The 27,367-nt window shown below is 31.0% G+C and overlaps 2 protein-coding genes across 2 annotated transcripts; both read right to left on the bottom strand.

Moving 5' to 3' along the window:
* Nucleotides 1–5,506: 5,506 nt before the first annotated feature.
* Nucleotides 5,507–7,104, bottom strand: LOC109341070. Its single transcript, XM_019578870.1, has 5 exons — nucleotides 6,874–7,104; nucleotides 6,583–6,789; nucleotides 6,407–6,499; nucleotides 6,223–6,324; nucleotides 5,507–5,982 (listed from the first exon to the last, which is right to left on the bottom strand). Exons 1-5 carry the CDS (start codon nucleotides 7,081–7,083, stop codon nucleotides 5,587–5,589), a joined length of 1,008 nt encoding a protein of 335 aa, XP_019434415.1. The 5' UTR covers nucleotides 7,084–7,104; the 3' UTR covers nucleotides 5,507–5,586.
* A 9-nt stretch (nucleotides 7,105–7,113) lies between these two features.
* LOC109341065 lies at nucleotides 7,114–27,128 on the bottom strand. The gene is made up of 5 exons (XM_019578865.1): nucleotides 27,036–27,128; nucleotides 9,101–9,181; nucleotides 8,741–8,965; nucleotides 7,690–8,528; nucleotides 7,114–7,633 (listed from the first exon to the last, which is right to left on the bottom strand). The coding sequence occupies exons 1-5, from the start codon at nucleotides 27,126–27,128 to the stop codon at nucleotides 7,114–7,116; spliced, it is 1,758 nt and encodes a 585-aa protein (XP_019434410.1).
* Nucleotides 27,129–27,367: the final 239 nt, after the last annotated feature.

The following is a 27,367-nucleotide window of genomic DNA, read 5'->3' as shown; positions in this document are numbered from 1 at the left end:
GAGCAATGGGATGATTTAGTCAAAGTTAGAGATCTTTGAGTGCCAACAATAGGGCTAACAAGACTACTACCCGTTGTTTAATTAGATCGAGGCACATGAGAACTTGTTAGACTACACTACTTTTGAATTCTTGCTCTGAATTATTCAATTCTGTAATTTCCTTTGTTATAGTATTACAAATATTTTTCATACAATAGAAGAGATTAATTAATTTTTTAAATACTTGGGGTGTTCTGTCTAGCATGTATATATTATCTTACTTAAATTATGAACTCTACCCTCTATAAGAATACGAATCTGAGTAGATTTTGTAAGTTCAGTCTCCAACAAATTACTTTAAATAAGGCTTACATAAATATCTTTGTTTAAAAATAGAAACAACAATAGTAAACACTGCCGCTATTGAATCTAGTTCTTTGGTTCAATATGCTTTTAGCATTGATATGTTTCTCACGTAGCAGACATAACAACAATACCAAGATCTACCATCCCTTATCTGGAGAGAGTGGTCAATTATAAATTATAAATATATATATATATAGTTCACACCTAAATTAAGTTATATTAATTACACACAATCTCATCCATTAATTTTTTAAATTCATTGGGTCAAATGAGTGAAACATAAAAGTCATCTAAGATTCTTCTTTTTCACTCTCATCACTTACTTCACTCATTCATTTGGTCTGTTGGATTTAAGAAACTCAATGAATGAGAATGAGTATAACTAGTATAACTTAACTTGGGTGTAAACAGATTCATTCTCATATATATATATATATATATATACCCGATTTAATCAAATAGATATAATATTAGAAATAACAAATATTTCATATTAATAAATAAATACTTATTCATTTTGACGAAGAACAATGAAGTTCCTTTTGTCTTTCTCCAATGAACTTTTGAAATGTGTAGAGCTATTGCTACAACCATAGCTCCTTCCAAGGTCGAATTAATCTATTGTTTCAAACAATATCCTAGATCATGTCTCGTACTAATGAAAACATGCAATGTTAATTAAAGAAATTAAATATTCATTATTTTTTGTTTTTTTTTTTTTGTCATTGGTGTGAGACAAGATATAAGGTAAAAGATTATTGTTCTACAAGTTCACCTTTCCCTCAACCTCATTCTTTAATTTTGGTTCATCTCACTTTGGTAGTATTAGTGTCACATTGCTCTTCAATATCTTTCGGTGCTACTCCTCCATGATCCAAAATACTTGTGTCAACTTCACCAATTTTTCCATGGGATAATTCCGTAAGTTATGCCTGTACTTGTGCAAGTGACTTGTCATAAACATTCAAGGCAAATTTGTATGTCTATTCACTTTGTCCAACTCTCCTCGTAAAATGTGTAAGTAGGAAATCCAAGTCATTATGCCATAATTTTGAACATAATTTCGTATTTGTATGCATAAATTCCTTTTTATCTCACAAATCTTTAACCTTTGCATCCTTTCTCCATCTTTTAAGAACATATTGGTTTGGAAATATGGTAACATTCCACAAGCAAAAAATGTTTAACACGTGAGAACATAATATCCCAACATACTCAAATTTATTACAACTAACATGAAATATTAACCTCTCTTAGGTTAAATATAACACAATGCTTAAAAATTTCATAGGAGAAATGATTTTATAGTTGTAAGTCATCCCGTGGTATGAGCATCTTCTATCATGCAATCCCATGCTTTCAAAGTGTGGAACAATGTAACAAATGATTTTTGTAGCTGATATATCTCTTCATTTGAGAAGTCGTACTTTCATTGTGTTGTGTAGTACTCATATGAACACAAAAAGTTTATCTACCATAAAAACCACATACAAATGTGTTAAACAACCACTTGAAAAATTTTGTTGTCTCATCGTATAACAATGCAACTCTAAAAAATAGTTGTATGTCTTTGGTGATTAACTCCAACAAGCAAAGCAAAGAGACAATCTTCTTTGTTTTTCTTGTAAGTGTTGTCAAAGCTAAAAAAATGCCAAAATTGCCAAAATCAATATCGTTCGTGCATTTGCCCGGAAAATAGTAGTAATTAAGCCATCAATACTCACTTGTATGCCATAAAAAACTTGGGATCTTTAGTTTGCTAGCCTTGTAAATATTCAAGCACTTCATTCTCCTACTCGCTATTGCGAAAATAACGCGGAAGCATAGAATGAATATTGTGAATCTTCATTGATTGATTAATGGATTACAAGTCATGTGCTTATATACACAATACAAAGATAGCTTGTGATACAAGTAACAACTAAACAAACTCTTAACAAACTAACTAAGATATTAATCACATGTGTAAAATATGCAAAATGTGCCAATTACAATAATTGTTCAACTAATGCTTCACTTGACTTTCTAACCAATTAATCGATTAACAGTTGTGTTAATTGATTAACACTTACCCAGTTAATCGATTAACTATACAGTTAATCGATTAACTGTTATTGTTGCTGTCTTGTTTTCATGGTGACTTTGTTCTCCAATAGCCCCTCTCAAGCTCAAGGGTAAATGTTAATGACTCCAGCTTGATAATTTGATTTGATAACAATGTGATGGATCTGAATCTCGATCCTGATGTGATTAGATTTTCTCAATCACTTGATTACTTTCCTAGTCAGAACTCTTGACCATATTCTCATGGTTTTACATTGTTGAAGCTTCCTTGTATGCTTCTGATCATAGTATTCACTTTCTTGGCGTGAATTTCATACGCTTTCTTGACAGCATTTTAATCATCCATTTACAAACAGGATCTTGAAAATGAGTTATAATAATCTTCAAAGCATGATCACAATCTTATATGACACTAATATAAGTATCCTTATTTGAATCTTTATCACCATTGAGAGATCCAAATTATTTTCTTTTCTTGCTTTGCTTACCAATGCTCATTAAGGCCACAAAACAAGAAGTGCGTCTAAATCAATACCTCTTCTGTCTTTTCTTCTCATCAGAGTTGGTTGTTGTAGAATTTGCACCTTGTATTGTTGTTTCATCAATTATTGATCTTCTTCCATTGAATTCTCTGTTGAATCTTGGAAGAGAAAGATAATAACTTTAGAGAATGCGCAGCGGTTATCAAAGCCTCCAAAATGAAAGCTCTGATACCATATTGCGAAAATAACGTGGAAGCATAGAATGAATATTGTGAATCTTCATTGATTGATTAAAGGATTACAAGTCATGTGCTTATATACACAATACAAAGATAGCTTGTGATACAAGTAACAACTAAACAAACTCTTAACAAACTAACTAAGATATTAATCACATTTGTAAAATATGCAAAATGTGTCAATTACAATAATTGTTCAACCAATGCTTCACTTGACTTTCTAACCAATTAATCGATGAACAATTGTGTTAATCGATTAACACTTACCCAGTTAATCGATTAACTGTTATTGTTGCTGTCTTGTTTTCATGGTGACTTTGTTCTCCAATACTTGCATCTTTTTTTAATGTATTGTCCTCAAATAATTATCACAATCCATATGTAGAAAACCAAGATGTTCTCTCCCTCCACCTTTTCTACTCATTAATTCTATACTTTCTTTATATGTAATTCCAGAGCTACATGCCATGTCATGTGCAATGGCTTGAGCAATGAAAATTTGTCTATATGCACAGAATAAATGAGTTTTTGACGAGCTTGTCAATACATGATTATGCAATGGCTCAAACTTAATAACATGTAGTCTACTATTAACATGCCTACTTATTTTCATTAATGCTAGGCAACTAAATCTTCTGTCAACTCTATGTTATTTCACATAAGTCCTTTATCTTTTTTCCTAGTGCCTTGAGAAGAACAACAAAATATTAAATCTAGAATAATTCTCCTTTGTTTTTGTGAGATTTGCTCAATCTAATTCCAAAACCAACCATTCAAGCATATATTTTGTAAAAGTCATAAGCAAATTCCTCTCACTACGAATGACTTATTGTGAAATTTTTGAATGAATAGAAATCATGTCCGAAGAATACTTAATAATTTCCTTATCATTATTTTCATATTTAGTTTCTTCCTCAATATGCATGGGATGTAAAATAATTTGATTTTAGTCAACCCATAATGATATAGATTAATGCATATTGATGCATTATGTCAAACACATAGTGAACAATGTTAAAATGCATTGACAAGAATTAATAAAGAGTCATGTGAAAAGGAATAATACTTTGACCAAATTAAAATTAGAGAAATTGAAGATTGAAGGAAAAAAGAAGAAAGGATAGAAATGTTCGCCAAAAGTGAAGTTTTGTAAGTGCAATAGAGAAGGTTTCTTAAAAGAAAGGAGAAAAAGGTTTGATAAAAGTGAAGTACTAAACGCGAGAAATGCAAAAGAAGGGATTAAGTACACTAAGTGGAGACCAAAATATATCTTACAAGAAAAGAAGACAAAGTCTCTTATCATGGGGACTAAAAAGTAAATATGAAAAAATTATTTATGACTAATCTCAATCTTTGGTACATATAGTGTCAGAGAAGATGTTCAATCACATAATACTTGTAACTATTTGAAAAATAGAGGAAAATCCTTATGAGAGAAGGAAGTGAAAATATGTGTTAACAGTGAATTGGTATAAAAATACTTGTGTTATTTTCTTTATGTTAAACTCTTTATTTCTTTTGATTGTTACTAATTGTGGTGACTTGAACTTATAAGTTAACATTTTCGAAATAGTTTATATCTACCATCACTTATTAATTACTTGTGGGAAATTTTTTAATAAATAATAATTTTATAAACATAACAAACATAATTCAACCTCTCTCTTGCTTTGTTTGCCAATGACAACTTCAATAGTCTTATAATGACATTCCAAGTTACAATGCAAAAGTTAATTCCCATTTTATCACTAAGCTTTCAAGGATAATGAAATGATTGTTCGTAAAACTAAGCAATCAACCATAATTTTCGAATGGTTCATGGTCTTGAGCCACCAAAATCATTTATTTAAAAGGAAAAATATGAAAAATATTGAAAATTATAAGAAAATACAACATATGGGCTACTATAAAACATGCTCGTGTACACTACAATAAAACTTCCTGTTAGCCACGGTTGAAACCGTGGCTAAAGTGGGGAAAAACCGTAGCTAGATTGAGTGGCCACACTTAATATCGTTGTGGCAAGGAATGGTGTTGCTAAAAATTAGCCACGGTCATTATGTTATTTCGCTACACTTCTGTGAAATGTGGTAACATCTATTTAGCCACAGTCTGTTTAATTCAGCTACAGTCGAACCGTGGCTAAGTTTCTGATTTTGCCACACCACAACCGTGGCTAAGTTGCTTATTTTTCCACAATACATCCGTGGCTAATTAAATTTATTTAAAGTTACTTTCGTACATACTCCTCTCATGATCCCAATGTATCATTGTCTCACAATCTTTATTTTCAATAATATAATGGTAAATTTATAATAAAATTAAATATTTGCTAGCTAATAATAATAAAATTGAATCTTATACAATTACCAAATGTTTAACATTCAAAAATGCTGATAAACACAAAATGCAAAATGTTATGATCATATAAGTTCATGAATTTTAAGAAACCATATCTAAGATGGTGGAACATCACGAGCGAAAGTGGTTAACTCACTACCAAATTTTTCGACTAGAAACTTCTCAAGAGTAGCCAAACGATTCTGAGTATGTGCAAGTTGCTCCTTGGTCTCTTCATACCCTGATAGTTTTACTTCTAAAGTTTGTACATATTTCTTCAAGTCTTCAACATGTTGACTAGAGCCACTAGAATTCAAAAAACCAGTAAAATGTCTAGACGTTCCAAAAACACTGGAGGGACAAATACCAGTGCCCAAACCATGCACTCGACCTGAATGTTCAGCTCCATATGCTTTTCCAATTGCATCATTAGGATGAGCAAATACCTTTGATGAAACACCTGAAGTAGTGACATTTTCTTGATCTTGAGGTAAATGCTCTGATATTTTATCCTATTAAATAACAAGAAATTAATAATTTATATAGTGGCAAAATGCAAATTGCATGGCAGTAACCTATAATGGAAAATTGCATCAATAGAATCAGAAAGGACAAAATGATATTATGCGTTTGCCTACCTAACTAACTGCATACCATTATCCATTTCACAACTTAGGAAATGGTTCTAAAAATGATACACTTTTTAGGACATATGTAACACATCATGTATGAAAAGACTTTAAATTACTTACAGCTAGAGTTTTTCCTTCTTCGCTTACATAGCTTCCATCCTTCTTCAATAAAGTTGACAAAACAACCTCACCACGACATACAGGTCTTTGCAATTTTAGCTCCTAACACAACCAATGAAACATAAGTTTTTACATTCACAAAACTTCATTCTTTACAATAATACAATTACCTAGGACAACTTACCATTTGACGACCTCTCCTTGCATTGCTCATACTACCACCAGCATGGGAAACTTTAAGATTTTTGCGACTTCTAGTGTTCGCCAAACTTTGTTTCTACAATTGCCAAACATTGTAGTCATTATATTAAAAAAATACAAGTCTTGGAGAAATTAAATACTTCACAACATAATGTTTACCTTCATCTTATCCTCCTTATAATGATGCACAAATGCAGTCCAATCAGCACAATCTAAACCTGGAGGAGGATTAGCAAGTATGTCTTCCTTACTTTTATTAGGATAGAAATACTTACACCTTAACCTATATTTATAGGCCCTCCATCTTTCACCTAGAGTACTCATAGCCCATTTGACTCCAGCAACATAATCAAACTCAAAATTTTCCTTCACACATTATTAAATACGCTAGTCAATTTTCAATGACAATAGGAAAAAATTATTAAAATTGCAAATTTTTTAAATAATTACCTCAATATATTTCCATTGTTGGTATCTATTATCCTTTGACATCCAATCCCATCTTTTAACATAAATAGGACAAATTGTTGAGTTTTGAGCTAGTTTACCAAGAAACCTCACAAGTAAGTTTGAGCCATTGTCATTGCCTTGTCCATAACCATTGAGTTCCACAATAACTTTTTTAGTTTTTTCCAAATGCCAAACCTGAATTGCTTGCATTTTTCGAGTTTCAATTTCTCCTGAAGAGTTTCAATTATGATCTAGTGGTAAATATCGACGATGTCCCATGAAGCAATATTTTCCGCCAAACTTTAGCCATTTAGACTCTGTATCAAAATTACATGATGGACAAGCAAGTGATGTATGAGTGTTCCATCCAGATAAGTTGTCTAGACCTGGGAAGTCACTAATAGTACAAAACAATGATGCACGCATTTGAAATGATTCTTTTGTAGAGGAATCATAAGCTTCCACTCCTTTCCACAATTTTTGTAACTCTGAAACTAGGGGCTGCAAGTAAACATCAATACTATTGCCAGGCATCTTAGGACCAGGAATTATCATCGACATTATGAGAGAAGTTTGCTTCATACAGTACCATGGAGGATAATTGTAAGCATACAACATCACAGGCCAAATGCTATTATTAGAACTTAAAGTTCCAAATGGATTGAAACCATCTGTAGCTAATGCAAGCCGTATATTACGAGAATCTAAAGCAAAGTCCGGATACATTTTGTCAAACTCCTTCCATGCCATTTCAAAAGCTCTGCAGTTTTAGAACACATGTATAGTCTTTGCAATCTTGGTATAAGTGGGAAGTACCGTAAGACCTTTGCTGGTATATATTTTTTATTTTGGCCAACCACTATATCATTTGCACCACTAATATTTCCATTAGATTTCCACCTAGATGCATTGCAAATCTTACAATTATCTCTCTTCTTGTCTTCCAATGAACCCCAATATAACATGCAATTGTTCGGACATGCATGAATCTTTTCATAGCTTAAACCTAACTTCTTAATCAACTTTTTTGCCTCGTATAAAGATGCTGGGAGTTTAGCATGGGGAAAAGCATCATTTAAAAGATCAATGATCATAGAAAATGTTTTGTCAGTTGCACTACATAAGACTTTTATATGATACAATAGAACAATGAATGATATTTTACTATATTTTTTACAACCAGGGTACAATTCTTCATTTCCATCACCTAATTGCTCTTTTATTTTTTCTTGTTGGACTTTACTTGCATCACCCCTAGGTTGGTCATCATTTGGTATATTTGAGTGGCCGGAATCTTGAATTCCACTATCATCAAAGATGCCAAAAACATCATCTAACATATCCTGCATTGGATATTGTCTAACCCACTCTTCTTGTGGTTGGGCTATAGTTTCAACATTATCTTGCACATGCTTTTCCCCATGCATGTACCAAAATGTGTACTTTCTGGGAAACCCTTTTTGAAGTAGATGACTAAACACTTCAATTCTATTACCCATTTTAAGAAATCCACATGTAATACAAGGACATGGAATTTGATCATTTATAGGTACATTTGAAAAGGCGAAATCCAAAAATTGCACCACCCCATCCAAGAACTCCTTTGATCTAATTGGTTTCTCAATCCAACTCTTATCCATCATAACTGTGTGAATCTGTTTTTGATGTTAAATTCAATTACTAAATCATTAGAGATACTAAATGATTAACTTAAAAACAACTTAAGTATTACCTCAATGCAAGCATGCATGACAAATTAAACCATAGTGTTTTGCAAATTCAGTCATATTAGTTGAAAACAATTTAATGCAGATATCTTGGTATCATTTATTTTGAGAGAAGAGCTGAATAAGCTGAGGAAAACTACTTCTTTTGGATTACGAAGCACTAATGCTCCTTTAACAATAATTACAACTACAATACTTGCAGATATTGATGAACCGAATGCTCCTCTCAAGCTAAAAGAAGCACAAACAACAATCACAAAAAAAGAGTAGTGCCTACCTTGGCTAGCTCTACTCTCATCATGACTACTATTTCCATAATAATGAAAATCATCATGTTGTTCTAGAAGGTGAAATTTCATCAAAGACTACAAAACATTGCAATCAACAACAACAACAAAAACAAAAAAATGAAAAACTATAACAAATTCCATATAATTTAGCTTTTTTTCTTTCTAAAATGCACATAACTAAACAACAATTCAAATTAAGATACAAAATACCTTTTCTGGCTTCATCCATTGCTTTAATTCCTTCAACATGACTTCACATAAATTTTTAAGTATACCAATCTGCAGGACAACCTATATCAGTTCCAACAATCAAGAACTATTGGAATTTCAAAATACAGAATTCTTGAGATTCAAAATCAATAATATTTATTATTAATATCAGAGGTCTCAATAACAAATAGAGAGTGACTGGAAGAGTCTCAATAACAATATCAATAATTGATTAAACTTGTAAAGATGTTTAATTTCCTTGTCCCCCTTTCCATTGCAACCTCATCCTGACAAATCACATTTCTGACCATACTATCAACATTGCTACTTGCACATGAGCTTTTGCATACTAGTTTTACACCAATTATAGTATACACAAACACACAAACTTATTCACATCATCATAGTGAATGATTTTGTTTGATGAAAGTTAAAAATTTGTGTTGTTTTCTTCATACATACACTCTGATACTGACACATACATATATATGAGAGTATGGGTTTTGTGCAATCAACATTTTTTATTTTGAGCCTTTGTAAAGCTTCAAGACTCGATCACGAAGAAGGAAATACTGCAGATCCATTGAGAAACTATCCTACCTCCTCCTTCACATGTTCCCAAGCTCCAAATTAATCTATGAATAGATCAAACAGTTGCAACAAAATACATGGAAACTAAAACCAATAAACTTAATTACCATATACCTTCATCATAAGCTATTTTCATTTTCATACACTTAAAATGATATAGAACCTTGATATGACAAAGCTGCAATATGCTCAAACAATTGAACTATGAGTTCAATTGACATAACTAGCTACTTCAATAAAAGTATATATAAAATATTTTTATTCAATTTCAAATCACATTCCACCAAAAACCATAATTGCACTCATTTGAATATTTTATCAAACACATGGTGTGCTTCGAAGTATCAACCATCCTAAATGCTAATAAGTAATAACATATGCTAAAAGGTGAACAGAGGTAAAATTGAAGCAAAAGGCATATGCACTGGACAAAATCATCCTCAAAGGAGTATATATTGATTACCTTGAAGACATTGATAGTGCTTCAAATTAATTACAATATATGTAATGCTTATATACATATACTCCTTTCTAATAAACTTAGATTATTAGAAACATTGCCCTTCAATTAACTCAAATGACACTGGTTATATATTGTCAGTTCATATACTCCTCGTATAACAATCTTTCCAAATGGTTGTTACATTGTTAATACGTTGTGAAAGAGATAATAAGTGATGTTACAGAAAGCATCACTATCTTGCAAAGGCAAAAAAATTATTCAAACAGACAATACATTTGAGTGAATAAAATGATAAAATAACAATTTAAAAATATTATAGATGGAAATCTATAATACTACAAGATCTGAAAATTAAAAGAAAATAATAATAAAATCGAAAAGGGACTCACACTTGGTGGGATTGTCTGATTCACTGGAGTACTTGACCTGAGAGATTCAACTAGATAACATAAATAATAATAAAACTAGATGAATGAAAAGAAGTTAAACCCTAAAAATTAGATAACGAAACAACTTCATAATACAAGTATCCATACAAATTAAGGAATTTGAGTGATTAAAAAGTGAAGCTATGTAGGAACTAGTTGCTTGAAGCTCAACTTGAATTGTTGATTGTAGGAACTTGATGAAAGAATTTGGAGGAAACTAGATTGATGAATTGAAGAGTGAATTCTTAAAATGAAGAAGAAAGGGTTTTGGTAGCTTAGAAAAAGAAAGAGGGAAAACAAGAAGAAGAAAATGGAGTTTAAGGGGAAATAAGATGAATTGATGAATTGAAGAGTAAATTGACGAATTGAAGAGTGAATTGAATATTGAATTCGTTAGAATGACTTCAAGAATTGAAGAATGAATTAAGAGGGATTGAAGATTGAATTTGGACAGAGGAAGAGATGAAAAGGATTTTAACGGAATAATGAGTGTGCGGGACAGAGGAGAGAGGGGAAAAGAAAATGGAGGGAGAGGGAAAAAGAAATTGGAGGGAGTGTGCTAATTAATGGGTTGGTATTGGTATAAATTTTGACACGACTCATTTAATGTGGCAAAAGGACCATGGTTAAGTAGATATTTTCTTGTAGTGGTACCAACATATGACCGTGTGTCACAACCTAAAAATTCAAGAAGCCGACACAATTGGTCTTTGGTGGGGTCCATGGTAGTGAGTTCAGTCGCCAAATTACTTTATTTAATAGCTCCCTAGGGGTTAAACCCAAACATTACATATTTACTCTTCATTTTAATGATTCCAAATATATTATTATAAATCCAATAAGCCTTTTTTTTAAGGTGAAAATTTTATTAAAAATGAATTAAGATACAATATATATATACAACAAGGTAAATGACAACTCCTTAGAAACAAAAGGAGACAAAGAAAAACCTAAGAACCAAAGAAGGGCTTAATAGTAACACTACAAGAAATCCATTAAACCTTAATCCTTCACTTTTTTGGATTAGGTCCAAGTCTTGCTATTTATATCATGGGTGCCCCTTGACACACATTTGTGTCGGGTGACATTATAAGAAAGTAGGATGAGAGAATGTGAGTAAAGGATAAAAGTGAGAGTAAATTATTGTAAAAAAATAAGAATAATGGGATACATGAGAAAAAGAAAGAAAAATGGAAAATTTGCCATGGAATTTTCCATGTGAAAGTAAAAATTCAAAAACATTATTTTTCGGCCAGTTGCAACTGATTTTCCATTGAAAATTGAAAAACTAAAGGTTGTATTTGCTTTCAAGAAATGTTTTCTATTTTTATTTCCAATTTTTATTTTAAAAAAAAAATCATTTCTATGTTTTCATTTCCTCAAAACATATTTGTTTTTATCATTTTCATTTTCAAAATCATTCACTAGAAACTTCACAAATCAAGACAATTACCCTTACAATTAATTCTATTTTAAATTTTAATATGTAAAGTAGTCAATTTAGTGATTTCATATGATGTCTACATATTTGATATTTGCATTTTTTTTTCCAACGAATTTTATGTCAACAATACATAAAACACCTTTAACTGTTGGACTTGCTCATTATATATCACACAGAGGTGTGAAAAGTCATAATGAGCATCATGTAGTTGCAAATGCTCTCTAAAAAAGTTAAATAAATTAGTAACATACAAACACTAAAATATTTAATTTAGGTTGTAGTAATTTCAAGGGCATCAATTTTGATCCCAAAATCATTATTATTATACTCATCATCGAACTATATTTCAACAATAGCATAAATGCGATAGAGAAAAGTTGTTACGTGATAGATAAAGAATTAAATTATATTATGCAGATGTGTGACGGTCTGATTGAGGGAGTCATTCATCGATTGATTTTGATATTTTGATGATTAGTAGAGAGTAATTAAAAAATATACACCCCTCATTCCACATATTTTGATGTTTAAAGTTATCATGTAGTTTAAAAAATTATTAAATGATATAAAAATTCGATATAATTTGACTAAAATTGTCATATTTAATGCACATTGAAAAATATATTAAAAAAGAAATGAAGAAACATGTGGTTAAAAGATGGGTGATAAATAAGGGTATAGTTGGAAAGTAAAATATAAATGTGTATTGAGTTTTCAAAACATCAAAACATTAAAAATAACATGAAAATGACAAATGTCTTAAAATTTTCAATAAATATCATTGTCTTATTATTTAAAATATTTGAAATGACATTTTTTTATTTTCAAAATTTTTGGAAATGTTATGTTTTGAGAAATATGAAATGCAAATAACAATGCAAACATATTTTCAATCTCCTTTTATGATTTTATGGGTAAATGAAAATTTAAAAATTGAATTTGTAAATGACGAATCCAATAGAAAAATTACAATGGTTTGAGCTTACAACAGATCGGTTTTTCACAAATTTTGTCATAAATAAACTCTTTTTCGAGATTTCTGATTGAAATTCCATCCCAAATACCTTGAGTAATTTATAATTAATTCACTTGCGATGGAATTTGTAACGGAATATTTTGTCCCTAATTATTTTGGACCTTTTTGGCACTTCATTTGTGACAATTTTCTCTGTCACAAAATTAGTTGTCACAACTTCTGTGTTTTCTTGTAGTGGTAAACACTCGTTTAAGGCTTATTCTTTGAAGTAATATTAATTATCTCACAAATTTTAACATTGTTAATTTGTTTTGAGTATATTGTTGGTGATTAAAGTGTCAAAAGAGTAAGTTGATTAAGCTTTTAGAAATTGAAATGTTGACTATTGAATTAGCAAAAAAAATAGCTTTAATTTCTTGCACACGTTTCTCGCCATGTTTCCCCAAACGAAAAACATGTTTATATTGCATTGTTTTTGTTGACAACCAGCCAACCTACCGTCTCAGCCTATGAAACAGTGTCAGGACACGACACTTCTAATCTGATATTGCTGCACTTTACTGTAGTGTATCACCAATAATTGCTGCTCATCTATACACATGAACACATTTTTGTCTTAAAAAGTTCATCATTTCATGTTTTACTTATTAAAAAAATATATTAAAATTAAAATTTTTATAATTAAGTATTTTTCTGATCAATCACAGCAAGTGATATATATAGTGACACACTTTATATATACGTGATGTGCTCCATCTATCCCATTTGGCCCACTACCATGAAATTAATTCATTAACTATAACCGTCACATTAGGCATGTTGGATTGGATGAATTCTAAAAATAGCATCTCTAATAGGTTTTTCTTAACTCATTCTTATGAAAGTAAGAACATTTTTATTCTATTATTTATTATAATATTTTTATTTTATGAATTATGTTCTTATAAATTAGAATATTAGAAGAGAACTAAGAACAGTGGGAGATGATGAAAAAGGTAGATATATTGAATGTGGTAGATTGTAGGACTCATGTACGAATAAGAATGGTATTTGTCATAGTGGAAAAAAGTCAGATATTATTCTTATTTTATGGGGAGTTGTAATAAATTATAAAATATTGTATGAGCTCGTATAAGAATAAAGATGTTATAAGCAACAACTAAGCCTTTTTTTCAATTATTAGGTGTGGTCAGTTATATACCGTAAGGGATATAATGTTCTATTATAAATCATGTTTATTAATAAAAGTTAATCTCAATTTTTTCTTAATCATTTCGCTTACGACTTTTCTTGATTTTCGTCTTCATGTAATAATTAGATTAACTTTCATTTGATATATTCTTTCTAGTAGAATAAAGCAATGTTAATAATACCATACCGGTTATCAAATCATTCAGGGTACAGGTATAGTGGTATAACAGTTCAACCAGTGGTTCACTAGTTAAACCGCATATCGGTGAAGTTAAATATACAAATATAATATATTAACATTAATGTTAAAAAATCAATAATTTTTTTGTTTTTATTAAAAAATTAATTTTAAATAAAAATCAGCCAGTATAACCGGTACAGTTCAATTAAAAAACGGCCGTATGACCGGTTTTGACGATTTGATTGCATGATCGGTATAATTAGTATATCATAGTGATGTTTACAACACTGAAATTATCTCTTTCAGTTACTAAAATAATTACATATGTCATTTAATTATTTTTTATAAAATATTTCCAAAATTACACAAAACATAACCCTTGTTATATTTTGACTAACTGATAAGTTATATCTGAAGATATATTTTATCCCTCTCTTTTTAGTGAACTTCTATAAGTTTTATCCACGCATATTGAAATTACGTAAGTTGCTATCTTTTCTTGAATATATGAGCTACTCCAACTTATAGTAATACCATAATCAAGAGCTTGATGACATCACTGTGCTGTCATTCTACCGCAATGATAGCATGATGGGATGCAAGGGAGCAAAGTGAATAATCTTTCCGTGTTCTGAAGGATTTCTAAATAATTGATGTTTAAGTTTTCTGAAATAAAAATTTAGGATCAAGTATATTAGATAATACGTAATAGTAATATAATAGTCACTGGCAATAAAAGTTTATATCACTACAAATTTGATTTCTAAATACTGTAACTATTATTATAAACTGTAGTATCATATAGTAATATTTTAAGGTGTGATACATGACAAAGAGAGAAAAATATACACACTACATATTTAAGGATTGAGTCTTGCTCCTCTCCCTTACTAGAGAGGGCAGTGCATACCTGAGATTGTAACACATTGCAGAAATAATATTTCAATGATCTAAATTTTTGTTTTTTTTAAATTAAATATTTTTTTAAAAATAACCCCTCTCACATGGAGAGTCCAGTACTAGAAATGAATCTATTTCAAAAGGTTGTATTAACGAGTGTTCTAAAATTCCACCAAAAAAAAGTGTTCTAAAATATTGTTTATGGAATATAAATTGAGTGAATCAATCTTTGAAATCCAAGTTCAATGTTTTTCAAAATGTGAAACACAATACTTAGTGATGATTGTTTAATAAGCTAAGCGCTATCAACTCTTATAAAATTTGTGTATGTGATTTATTTTTTGGAAGGGTTGAATAATCCTTAACTCATTATATAGATTATGTCCCCTTATGGAAAAAAATTGGTTCATGATTTGAGGATATTAGAATCACATTTTAAAAAAATCTTAATATTTTTTTGTAAAACAATATGTTAAACATTTATTGATACTTTTAAAACACATCAAAATAAAATAATACTATTATTGAGAAAGAAAAGTCATTTCTTAGAAAGGGAAGCGTTACCAACTTTGCAACGAAACATGAGACGATAATTCATGCTCTGCCGTCACAAAACGTCAAGTGTTCGGAGTTTGTGAAAGAACTCTGCTTTCATTTTTTTGGAGCACATACATTTGATCCCATAAGTTAAGTTATTATATCATCTATGTATTATCAGTATATGATTGATTAAAAAATATATTTAAGTTAAAAAATTATTAATTAACTATTTTTTTAACTAAACATCACAGATAACATATTTACACATAACTTGTAAGACATCAAATATGTCCCCTTCATTTTTGCTTTTGTGGATTAGTTTCTTTGTGCAGAAGTTGAACAGTTTTGAGAGCATGATAAAGAATGTCAGATTTTCATTCAATCCAAACCACCTCCATATTATTCATTAAGAATATAATAGTTGCTGAATTTCATTTTTTTAAGGTGATAAGAAATTATTAGATAATTTCAAAATTTAAAATAAGTTGACTAAAATAAGTAAATAACATAATTTAATGCAGATTAGAAATTACATTATGTACCAAAAAAAGATTAGAAATTACATTATAAAGAAATAGGGAGTGAAAAAAGTAATAAATGCTGATGTATTAAAATATATATATAAATAGTTTCAAAAATTAAAAAATTGAAAAAATATGAAAAAGTTAAAGCATAATTTTTTCATTAAACAGATATAGTAATAATTAACAAAAGTATGTTCTAAACTTACAAAGGGTCCACACGTTTTGATTACTTTATTTTATGTCATTTTAATGGATAAAATTCCAAATTACAGCTACTATAAATTACTAACATAATATAGGGGTGTATGTGAAACAGATTAAACATGTATGGGCTAGCCCGATCCGGCCTGGCCTGTCTTTGTCCCGTCAGAATATGGGCTGGCCCGGTCTGACCCTTATTGTTAAAAGGGCTCAAAATACCAGCTCGCCATATATTTGGCAGGGCAGGCAGGCCGACTGGCCCGTTTTGTTTTTTTTCAAAACACATATTAAAACTTTTAGACAAAAATAAATAATTCAAACAATTCATAAATGTCTTTTAAAACAAAAAATTACAAACAAAAGACACAATCTCATAATAACATATTGCATTACCAACGGGCGTTGGTTCAAGTGGTACATGTTTGATTCTCCTTAAGCAAGAACCCGGGTTCGAGTCTTGTGGATGGAAAAAATGTCTGTTAGGAGAGTTAGCCCCACATACATGTGGATGTTCCCGGCTCGGACAGGATTGCCTCTAGTGCGAGGATACCTGTGACAAACCAAAAAAATATTGCATTAGTACAAAACTTGTAAATTCTAAATAATAAATCACCATAGTCTTAAACTTTTAGACTCATAGTTCACAATAGAGCTTATAACTCCTAAATTTTAAAAAGTGTATAAGAATCAGAGCTATTATATTATAAATCAATCACAATAAAATATATATATTACTCAATTTAATTTGAATTCGACTACATTAAAAATACAAATTGAAACTCAGTTGAATTCAATTAATTTTCCAAAAGGAATCAAAATCAGTAGTTCTATTTGAGTTTCCAATTTTCCATTTCAATTAATTAAATGTTTAAATTTGATTCAAACACCCCTAATTGTCAGTGAAACTTCACCTTTATCTCATAACAAGTACAATAATTGGATAAGAGTGAAAATAATAGATAACTACATAATGAGATATTAAATGTTCATTTTACAAAGAGAAAGAAGAATTATATGCTTAAGCATCCAAACATAAGTTAAAATTGTAAAAGTCTAATTTTAATTGCAATGAGAAACATGATATACAAATGAACTTTATTCTTAATGTTGGCCTACCGTGCCAGCCCGGCCCGGCCCTCCATTGCCCGTCTAAAAAACGGGCTTCCAAAACGGATTGAATACGGGCTTTTGGGATAAAACCCTCAGTCCGGCCCGCTAAAAACACCTATCCGAACGGGCTGGCCCGTCAGGCCAAGCCCATTTTGCCATCCCTATCTCTCACCTATCCCTAATTATTGATCGAGTCGTTTTTGAATTCGAAATCGTCCCTAGTTGGGATGGGACGCGTGAAAGACAAGTTCAAAATAAGATTGGTTAAGATAGAGACGAGTTCGGATCAGAAAAGAGCAAAATGACAAACATATATTTTTTCTCAATTCTTTAAACATGCACAATCAAAATTATCATAATTCGTATATAAATTCAACTAAAATATGCATTTCACATACAGCAGTATATAAACAACAAACTTTAAATTACATCCTTCAAACTACAAACTATAACAATCATGTGACTGAAAATTATATAGGACATTGAAATTTTCAGAACAATTTAAACTGTCAAATGCTAACATACATAAGTTGAAGTATTTTTGTAGGTGATAAAAAGCATGTGAGAACTCAATAAATAATTGGATATTTACAAATGATTATTATAAGGATTTAGTTAATATTTACAAATGGTTATTATAAGGATTTATTTGCTATTAATTTAATTTTTATTTCTGTAACTACTCAATAAATAATTGGATAGGAGTACCCAAAAAAAGATCAGTACTAAATAAAATAAAGGATGCTTAGCGGAATTTATTCCATATCAGGTGGTGCAGTTTGAATACTGTCCCTCAAAATGAGGATCCCATGTGGCATAGAGGCCATCGATTTGCGGGTAAGCCTTGTTTTAAATTTTTGCACTTCTCTGCCCCTTCTCTATTGTCAAATATTACTATTATGAAATTTGTTAGGGACTGTTAAAATATTTTATTATAAGAAGTCTAGTATTAAAATGAAGTAGAGTAATGAAGATTATCTATCGGTCTCAAGTTTTTTTGTTATAACTTGCATTAATCAAAAATATATTATAGGCTTTCAGCTCATGGTATTGGGATTAAGTACTAGGATATTAATATTTATTTTGTCAATCCTAATTGAGTTTATAATATCTAATAATATGTTAGTATTCGTTCAACGCTCTCGATGATGTAACCACAATTGATTAAATATTGTTAATAATTTTTTTTTCTTTTCTATTTACTTTATGCTTGTTATTTGGTTATTTTTTGTTGCTAACATTGCATAGTGATCGCTTCCATTGCACAACAATAGGTATCAGAGTCAATTTTAAGATGACTCTTAAACCATGTATCATACATATGATGGAGAACTTCAATGAATCTAGTATGTCAAAAACACTACAAGAGAATAAACTAGATGAGTTAAAAAAGAATAAAACATGGTTGGACCACAACCGTGTGGGATCTAGAACCTCATAAATCCATGTATTGGATTCGAACCCATGTGAAGATGTTAAAATAGTTGAGTTTTTGTTAGTTGGTTAGTTAGTTTAGTTAGGATAGTTAGTTTTTCTATCCTTTATATAAAGGATTCAATGTAATTTTGTATTATCCATCTATTCAATATTCAATGAATAATATTCTCTTTTTCATCTTTCTTGTTTCATCAAGAAGATTTCAAGCATGGCTCCTACCATTTTAACATGGTATCAGAGCGTTATTATTCATTTTGATAGCTTCTGCTTTTCTTCTTTTTCCAGCACGAGATATACTAGAAAACTCATGCTTCTTGAAGTTGTGTTCTTTGAAAGAAGATGTGGTATTTGCATCAATTCCAAAGAAGATGCTTATGGCTTCAATACATTTTGCAAGAAGTATGCAAGATTGATAAACAACTTACCATCTTCAACATCATCTTTTTCATCAACATCATTTTAATGCATCATTGTCTTCTGTGGTGACTGAGAAATCCAAGAGGGTCTTAGTCACACGATCACAAGCCTGGGCTTCTTCAACAACAAAAGAGTTAGGGTGCATTATTGCCTTAGGTGTAAGACTCTTACTTTTGGAATTCTAATGATAAATTGTGGATCCATATTTGTGTTCAAGACTTTGTAGTGATAGGTTGAGACATGCCTAGCCATTCACCCACATCTTCCTCACAATGTGTTGCCACTTCAAATTCTTGCAAAACCTCATCTATCAAAGGTTCACTTTCTAAAATGGCATGCACGTTTGCTGCTTCTAAAGTTGGAGTTCTCTTTTCAACCTTTCAAAAAACGTCACTAAGAATAGCATTATCTTCATCAAGGAGCTTCTAAAATCTGAATCTCAACATTTTCATATTCTTTATCATTTACCCTCAATTATCTTTCTTTTTTCCTTTACTATTCTATTTTCTTTACCCATCTCTCTCATTAAACACACAACATTGTTAAAGTGTGTAATTTTTCTTCTTTGAAACAACATATTTGGATCAAGATTAAGGTCTATTTTATTTTCTCTTCATCCATTATGGTTGGTTTGGTTGGTTAAGCTTTTGTCAAGATAGATGGTTAAGCTTTGGATGAAGTTGCTTCTGCCTATGGTTGTTAAGCGTCTTTGTTGCTTCGCATTCAGATTTCAAGATTGAGAGATGAAGATTCACTCACCAGCAAGAGGAGGTATTAGAGTATATCATTGTGTTCATCACAATTATTTCAAGCTTGAAATGCTTAATACATTCCAGCTTGCGGGGGAATTTTAAAATAGTTGAGCTTTTGTTAGTTGGTTAGTTAGTTTAGTTAGGATAGTTAGTTTTTCTATCCTTTATATAAATGATTCAATGTAATTTTGTATTATCTAGCTATTCAATATTCAATGAATAATTTTCTCTTTTTCATCTTTCTTGTTTCATCAGGAAAATTTCAAGCATGACTCCTACCATTTTAATAGAAGATAATGACTCAAGTGGAGCATCAGGCTCTAAGACAAGTGCTAGAAATTTCTTGATAGTTGTTGGAGAGAGTAATCTCATATTAGATGAGAAGTATTGTATTATGATGGCATGTTTGTTCCATCATGGAGAAGGTTATTAATTGTTAGTGAATCCACAAAAGCACATAGGCGCTAGAAAACTTTGAAGCAAGATGTGACACAAGCATTGGCTTGCATGCAAGTGTAACATGAGCATTGGTAGAGACGAAGGGTATAATATGAGCATTGACTTGAATACATGATATTAACATCTAAATCAGAAGAGATGTCGGGTATGGCATGAGCATTGGTTGACATTGACATGACATGTGACATAGTTATACATCTTATTGAAGACTTAAATGCGTATCTTGGTTTTGACGAAGACAAGAATTTGAAAGACAACACATTGTGACATACATGACACAAGAGGAAACCATGACTACTCTTACTTTTGCATCTTAATTTAAATTTCACATTTACATTTCATAAGTCTAAAATGTGATGATTGATACAGTTCTGTAGGTTTTCTGCATCTCATATCATTGATTTAATTATGATTATTGTATATGGTGATAGAGATGATGATTGAACTAGATTTTTGAGTTTTACCTCAATTAATCGATTAAGCTACATGTTACAAAATTCACATTTTTTCAAAAACTGTGTTGAACTGCACTTATTCGATTAACCAATCAGAGTAATTGAATAATAAGTTTTATCAAACTAATAGTTAATTATGACTAAGCCTTACTCGATTATCTAGTGATATAAAACATAAAAATAAAAGCCTTATTTGATCTTTCAAGATTCATTTCCTCATTGATTAGATATTCAATACAGTTCTAACTTCTCAAATCAAGAAAGAACTTGTGAGAATCTTGAAGAAAAATAAAGCTCATCACATTCGTTTTCAAATCTTCTTCTCATCTTCTCTAACCATCATGTTCTATTGATCTTAGTTTGCCAGTTTTATTAGAGATGAGAATGAAGTCTTTTTGAATTTAGGTTGTCATTGCTATCTGCATAAGAAGGTGTTCATCAAATGACAAAACTCATTGTTGTTTTATAAATGAAAGAAATGAGATAGATTAGGGCTGATAGATCCTTTATCTAGGATTTTGAGATCGTTGTAGGGTATATAAGAGCTAAGAGTTTGTGGGGGATTAAGTAGGGCCAAGCTCGTGCAGAAAAGCAATGGAGTCTTTGCTAATCTATTTGTATGAAAAAATATCTCCATTAATGAAAATCCTCAAATCACTCGAGGGACTGGCCGTAGCGTTATTCTTGATGTGAAGTAGTATAAAATTCCTGGTATCAAATCTTATTTCCCTAGACTCTTTAATTTCACCATTTATACTTCAGATTTAATTAATTCATGTATGATTAGTATAGACCCTAGTATTATAATTGATTAGATAATTCTTGAAGAAGACAAGTCATTCTTAAAGTTAATTGTGTTTTCTAGATTTTGTTATAATTGATTGGTAATCGATTAACCATCAATTAGCATTGCTTAATTGATCATTAATTGTATGATAATCCACTATTTGAAGTTTCAAAAACCTCATTGCTCTATTCAATGAAGTAGCTAAACACCAATTCACCCCTCTTGGTGTGTGGTAGAGCCCTTGTAACCCAATACTTATTGTTAAGTATGAAAGTTAATTTGAACTATGATTGTTGAATTAGACAATAGTGGGTGGGGATGGTTATTGCTGAATTTGGTGTAGAGGTTCCATAATATTGAAAACTATCCTAGCAATAGAGAGCTACACGTGTTCCATTGGGCGGTCGTATGGAAAATTACACTACAAGTTTGAAGAGTTAGACTCTTGGTAACATCGTCAAGAGAGTACTCGAAAATGCTTATGTTGAGTGGGAGCAAGTTCTCATGTGGAGGAAATTCCATATAGGAGATGTTAAAGAGAGGTAGACATTGAACAAGGTAGAGTCGAATATTCAATAAGGTGGATATTGTTATATGTGTTTCCTAAGTAGTGAGATATTCGTTGACATTGAGATTGTTGCGTAGATGTCTTAAGGAGCAATATATTTGTCTATTTCAATCAAGATGGAGATTTTTTGGGATACTTGAAATACACCAGTCTTAGAAATCCCATATTATCTAGAATTTAAATCGAGTGGAGAGGCCATGACAATTTATTAGGCTCATGTTCCTTGTTATAACATGCACCAATTAGAAACACCTTATGAGCCTTGGGCCCATGGTATTGGATTTAGGTATTACGATATGTACGCTTATTTTGTAAACCTTAATTGAGTGTTCTATAACTTGTAATCCTAATCATTAATAATATATTGGTAGTCGCTCAACACTCCCATGAATATATACATAATTGGTCAAACCTCGTTAATAAATTCTCTTATCTTCTTCTCGTATATTTATTTTGTTACTAATTATTTGGTTGCCGATGGCTAACGTTGTACAACAATCGCATCCGTTGTGCAATAATTGTCTCCATTGTGCCAACAAAGTGTATCATCCAACCGATAATTAGATAATGTTTTATGGATTTTCCCGTCTCTACTCCAACTCCTGTATACTTTTGTATATTCATTAAAAATTAATGTGTAAATTTTGGTGGATTTTGATCTAAACTTTACGGGATGCAATTGTATTTAATTATAATCATCGGAATGTGTTGCTCTTCGTTCTTTTTGAAAGACTTAAAATCATCCGTCATTTGTATAAGTTTCATGTATTTCCTTTATACTAGAAATCGTCATATTATCTACAATAAATTCATCTTCAATCTTATTACAATCTTGTTTTGATAATCTTTATTGTTGAAAATGATATCACTATAAAATAAGATGAATGACTCGATAGAAGAAAGATCATTCGATACCCAATACTTTAACTATGAAGGAAACATTGAGCCAAGTAGATTGAAATCATCTTACATCTTTATCTACGTTGAGGACACCAACATCAATAAAGTAGAAAAAGGTTGAACGCCTTATGGTTGCAAAGTTCAAGTTAAATAGATAAGTTTTATTGCTTTCTAGATTAAAATATTTTCTCGATAATTCATTTTACCCTTGATATTACATAAGGGTCGCCATAAAAAATTAAAAGTTTAAAAGAGGTAAAAAAAATATTAACAATGGTTCTGAAAAGGAGTTTTTAGAAAACCAAGTGACGAATTATCAGAAATAGAATAAGAGGTTATTTGAAATAGAATAATAGGTTATCAGGTACTAAGTAACATGTTCCTTGACTGAACATAAGGGTTTGGTAACTGATTATTAAAGTGAGTATTCAATTACTTAGTGGAAATTAAGATCCAATAAGCGATTACTACATTTGAGTAATCGATTATACACTGTAGGGAATGTGTTTTCAAAATTGAAACTAAACCAGTACGTACCCAAACGTACTAGTATGATGTCAAGCTTCATACCTCTTGGAGTGGATCTTTGGACCTCTCTAAAATTTATATATACACTCATTAATTTCTCAAAACTACACAACAAATTTACAAAAACTTTCACTTGCAAATCCATGATAAGTTTCTCAAAAAAAGCTTAAGAGAAATTCTACATTTTCATATTATTTGAAAACAAGAGCCCTAGTTTGATATTAACTTTAAAGTTTCTTAAAATGGATTCCAACATTATCATATTACGTTTAGTATTATTTTCCAATGTACTAAAAAAGATTGAATTTACTAATCATTAGTTATTCAGAAAGTCTTCTTCTACCTTATCAAATCAAAAAATCATCATAAGTTTTGGTGAATGATTATGTAAAAAGAATTTTTTTTACTTTCTTGTGGGATTGAGTCTTCTATAATAGATTATTGGTGTGAGGCTTGTCAGAACTGCAATTACATAGTGAAAATCCTTTGAATCAGAAAAGAGGACTTGACATAACTTTTAGATGGATAATGTGAACCAATATACATCTTGGTGCGAATATATTTATCATTATCTCTTTTAATTTTTTGAAATTATTGTTCTACAAGTTTATATTCACCCCTCTCAGGTTGTTGTCTAGTGTTTAGAATTGACATCAGAGCATGGTTGGGTAATTTTTTCCTAGATTCAAGTAAAAATCACATAGATGGCCTCCACTAACTCTTTTTAGGTGAAGGTTCTAACATTAACTTACATCCAAGAGTAAGTGGAGAATGTTATGATTTCTGCAAAATTAAGATAAAAATCTTCATAGAGTCTCAATAATTAGACACTTAAAACACTATCGAAGAAGGTCATTTTATCCCCAATGTGATTGTTGATGGGGTTAAACAACCTAAGCCTAAAAGCGTATAAAATGATAATAAGAAGAAGATAGTACAAAATAATTTCAATGCGGACACTCTACAAAATTATATCATTGCAACATCTAATTACAAATCCACTATATAGTTGTGGACACTATAGAAAAAACTCATGAGGAAACTAAAAAAGTAAAAAGGTCTAGACTAAATACCCATTTCGAAGAGTATGAAATGTTTAGAATGAAACAGAGAGAAAATTCTACACTTACAGAATAGGTTTACTCACTTAAAAAATCACTTAATTGCCATTGATAAAGTGTTCTCTAATAGTGATTTAAATCTAAAATTTCTCATATCACAAATGAGAGTATGGAAACCAAAAGTGAGAGAAATATTTTAAAAGAAAAGTATGTTAAAAATGTCTTTGGCTTCACTTTTTAGAAAATTATAGGAACATGAATTGGAACTTAACCAATTCAAGAAGCATAAAGAACTTGAAAAGAAGCCTAAAATCATTTATTTGAAAGCAAAGGTTGACTCTTGTGAAACTTCACAAGATGAATACATGAAAGAAGTAAATATTGAAAATATGCATCTTTGGGTAAAGAAATTCAGTAGTTTCTTAAGAAATAACAACGCCATAAAGTCTAGCCAAGTAAAAAGGTTCATTAATGTTGGAAGATCTTCATCCATGAGCTATAATATTCTTCCATGAGCTAAGTGAAAGAAGCATATAAGTGAATTTGACACCACATCTTGACCCAAAACCTTAAGGAATTAGGTCTATTGGTTCATCCACTTGTATGCTCTTTAACTCATCCATTTTTGCATAATGTGGGACTTCTTCATTCACACTTGAAATACCCAACATCTGCCCCTCAAGTGTGATTTCCCCTTTCAATATTGGATACACTAGAGCTTAACTCTCTATCTACTTGCATCGTCCTTGGCTTATCCTTTCATCAATGAAACATATCGCCTTGACCTCTCGTCAAGAAGAAATTTGAACAAGGATCCCTCATGGATCTACCAACCACTTGTCAATTCAATAATTCGTTGATTCGTCGAACCATCGACTCAGATACTACTTGTTGGTGTAACGGAAGCAATCGTTGTGTAGCATTGGCCACAAGCAATTAAATAAAGTGCATAGAATAAATAGAAGAGAAGAAACAAGAGAATTTGGTAACGGAGTTCGGCCAATTGTGCCTATGTCCCAGGGAGTGTTGAGCGGCTACCAAGATATTATTAGAGAATAAGGATTACAAATACTAGCACACTCATAGGCCCTAGTGCCCATGAGGTATTTCTATTTGGTGCTTATATCTGATGCATATTCAACAATGGACTTGAGTCTAATATATAACATTGATATTCTACTCTATTCTAATATTAGGCATTGTGGGACTTCATATAATAACATATTTCAAACATTCCCAATAGTCTTCACCTTGATTAAAATAGACGAATATCTCACTCCTTAGAAAATCTACACAAGAATCTCCACCTTAGCGAATATATGACTCCACCTTGCTCAATGCCTAATTTTCTTTAACAACTTCTAAGTATCCTTGATGATGTTACCAAGAGCCTAGCTCTCTAAACTTGTAGTGCAGCTTCTTATACCGCCATAAAATAGAACATGTCGTCTGCCACCTATTGCTAGGAAGTCTTTTGATATATGGAACCTGTACACAAAAGTTCACCAAAAAAATTCATCTTCAATACTCAGTCAAACTGAACCTTGAAGCTTCCTTGGAAAGCATCAACCACTACCACCATTGTCTACCCCGACAATTGTAGTTCAAAAGAACTATCATACAACACCATAAGGAGTATACCACAATACACACCTTGTGTCAATGCTAACCAATGCACGTGTCACATCCTTGCATCCAAGCCAATGCTCATGTCACACCCTGAATCTCTAACGATGCCCGTATTACACCTTGCATCAAAGTCAATGCCCATGCACCCTACATCAAAGTCAGTCATCACCCATGTACTTTTGTGGATCTGCTAACAATTAATATCATTCACTATGACGTCTCATACATGTCATTAGGATATTCCACTTTTAATCTCAAATGAGATCATTCTCTCAACATCTAGAGAGATATTGTCAACACCTATCTCAAGGCTAAACTCAACACCTGAGTTCATATCTCCACCTTGATCCTAATCTAGTACATTAACTTCTAGGATTCTGGATCAACACATACATCGCCTCCACCACAGTTCTGCCATGTTTTCTTCTCCTTCAACTCATCTACGTTATCTTTATGCAGTATCTTTGACGCACCTTGTCTAGCCATCACGTCTTCACCCTCTTTAGCCATTATATGATGTTTGGGTTAAGAGCCATCTGCCAATTGTTGAGAACAAGCGAGCAATCAAATAGTAAAAGAATATAGAGAAAAGCTAATAACACAAGGGATTTGGTTCTAATATATAACATTGATACTCTACTATATTCCAATACAAGGTAATATGAGATTTCATATAATAACATATTTCAAACATTCCCAACAATTAAAAATAATGAAGAATCAAC

Source organism: Lupinus angustifolius, unplaced genomic scaffold (assembly GCF_001865875.1).
Source record: "Lupinus angustifolius cultivar Tanjil unplaced genomic scaffold, LupAngTanjil_v1.0 Scaffold_356, whole genome shotgun sequence".
NCBI lineage: Eukaryota > Viridiplantae > Streptophyta > Magnoliopsida > Fabales > Fabaceae > Lupinus > Lupinus angustifolius.
This window is presented reverse-complemented; position numbering and strand designations above follow the sequence as displayed.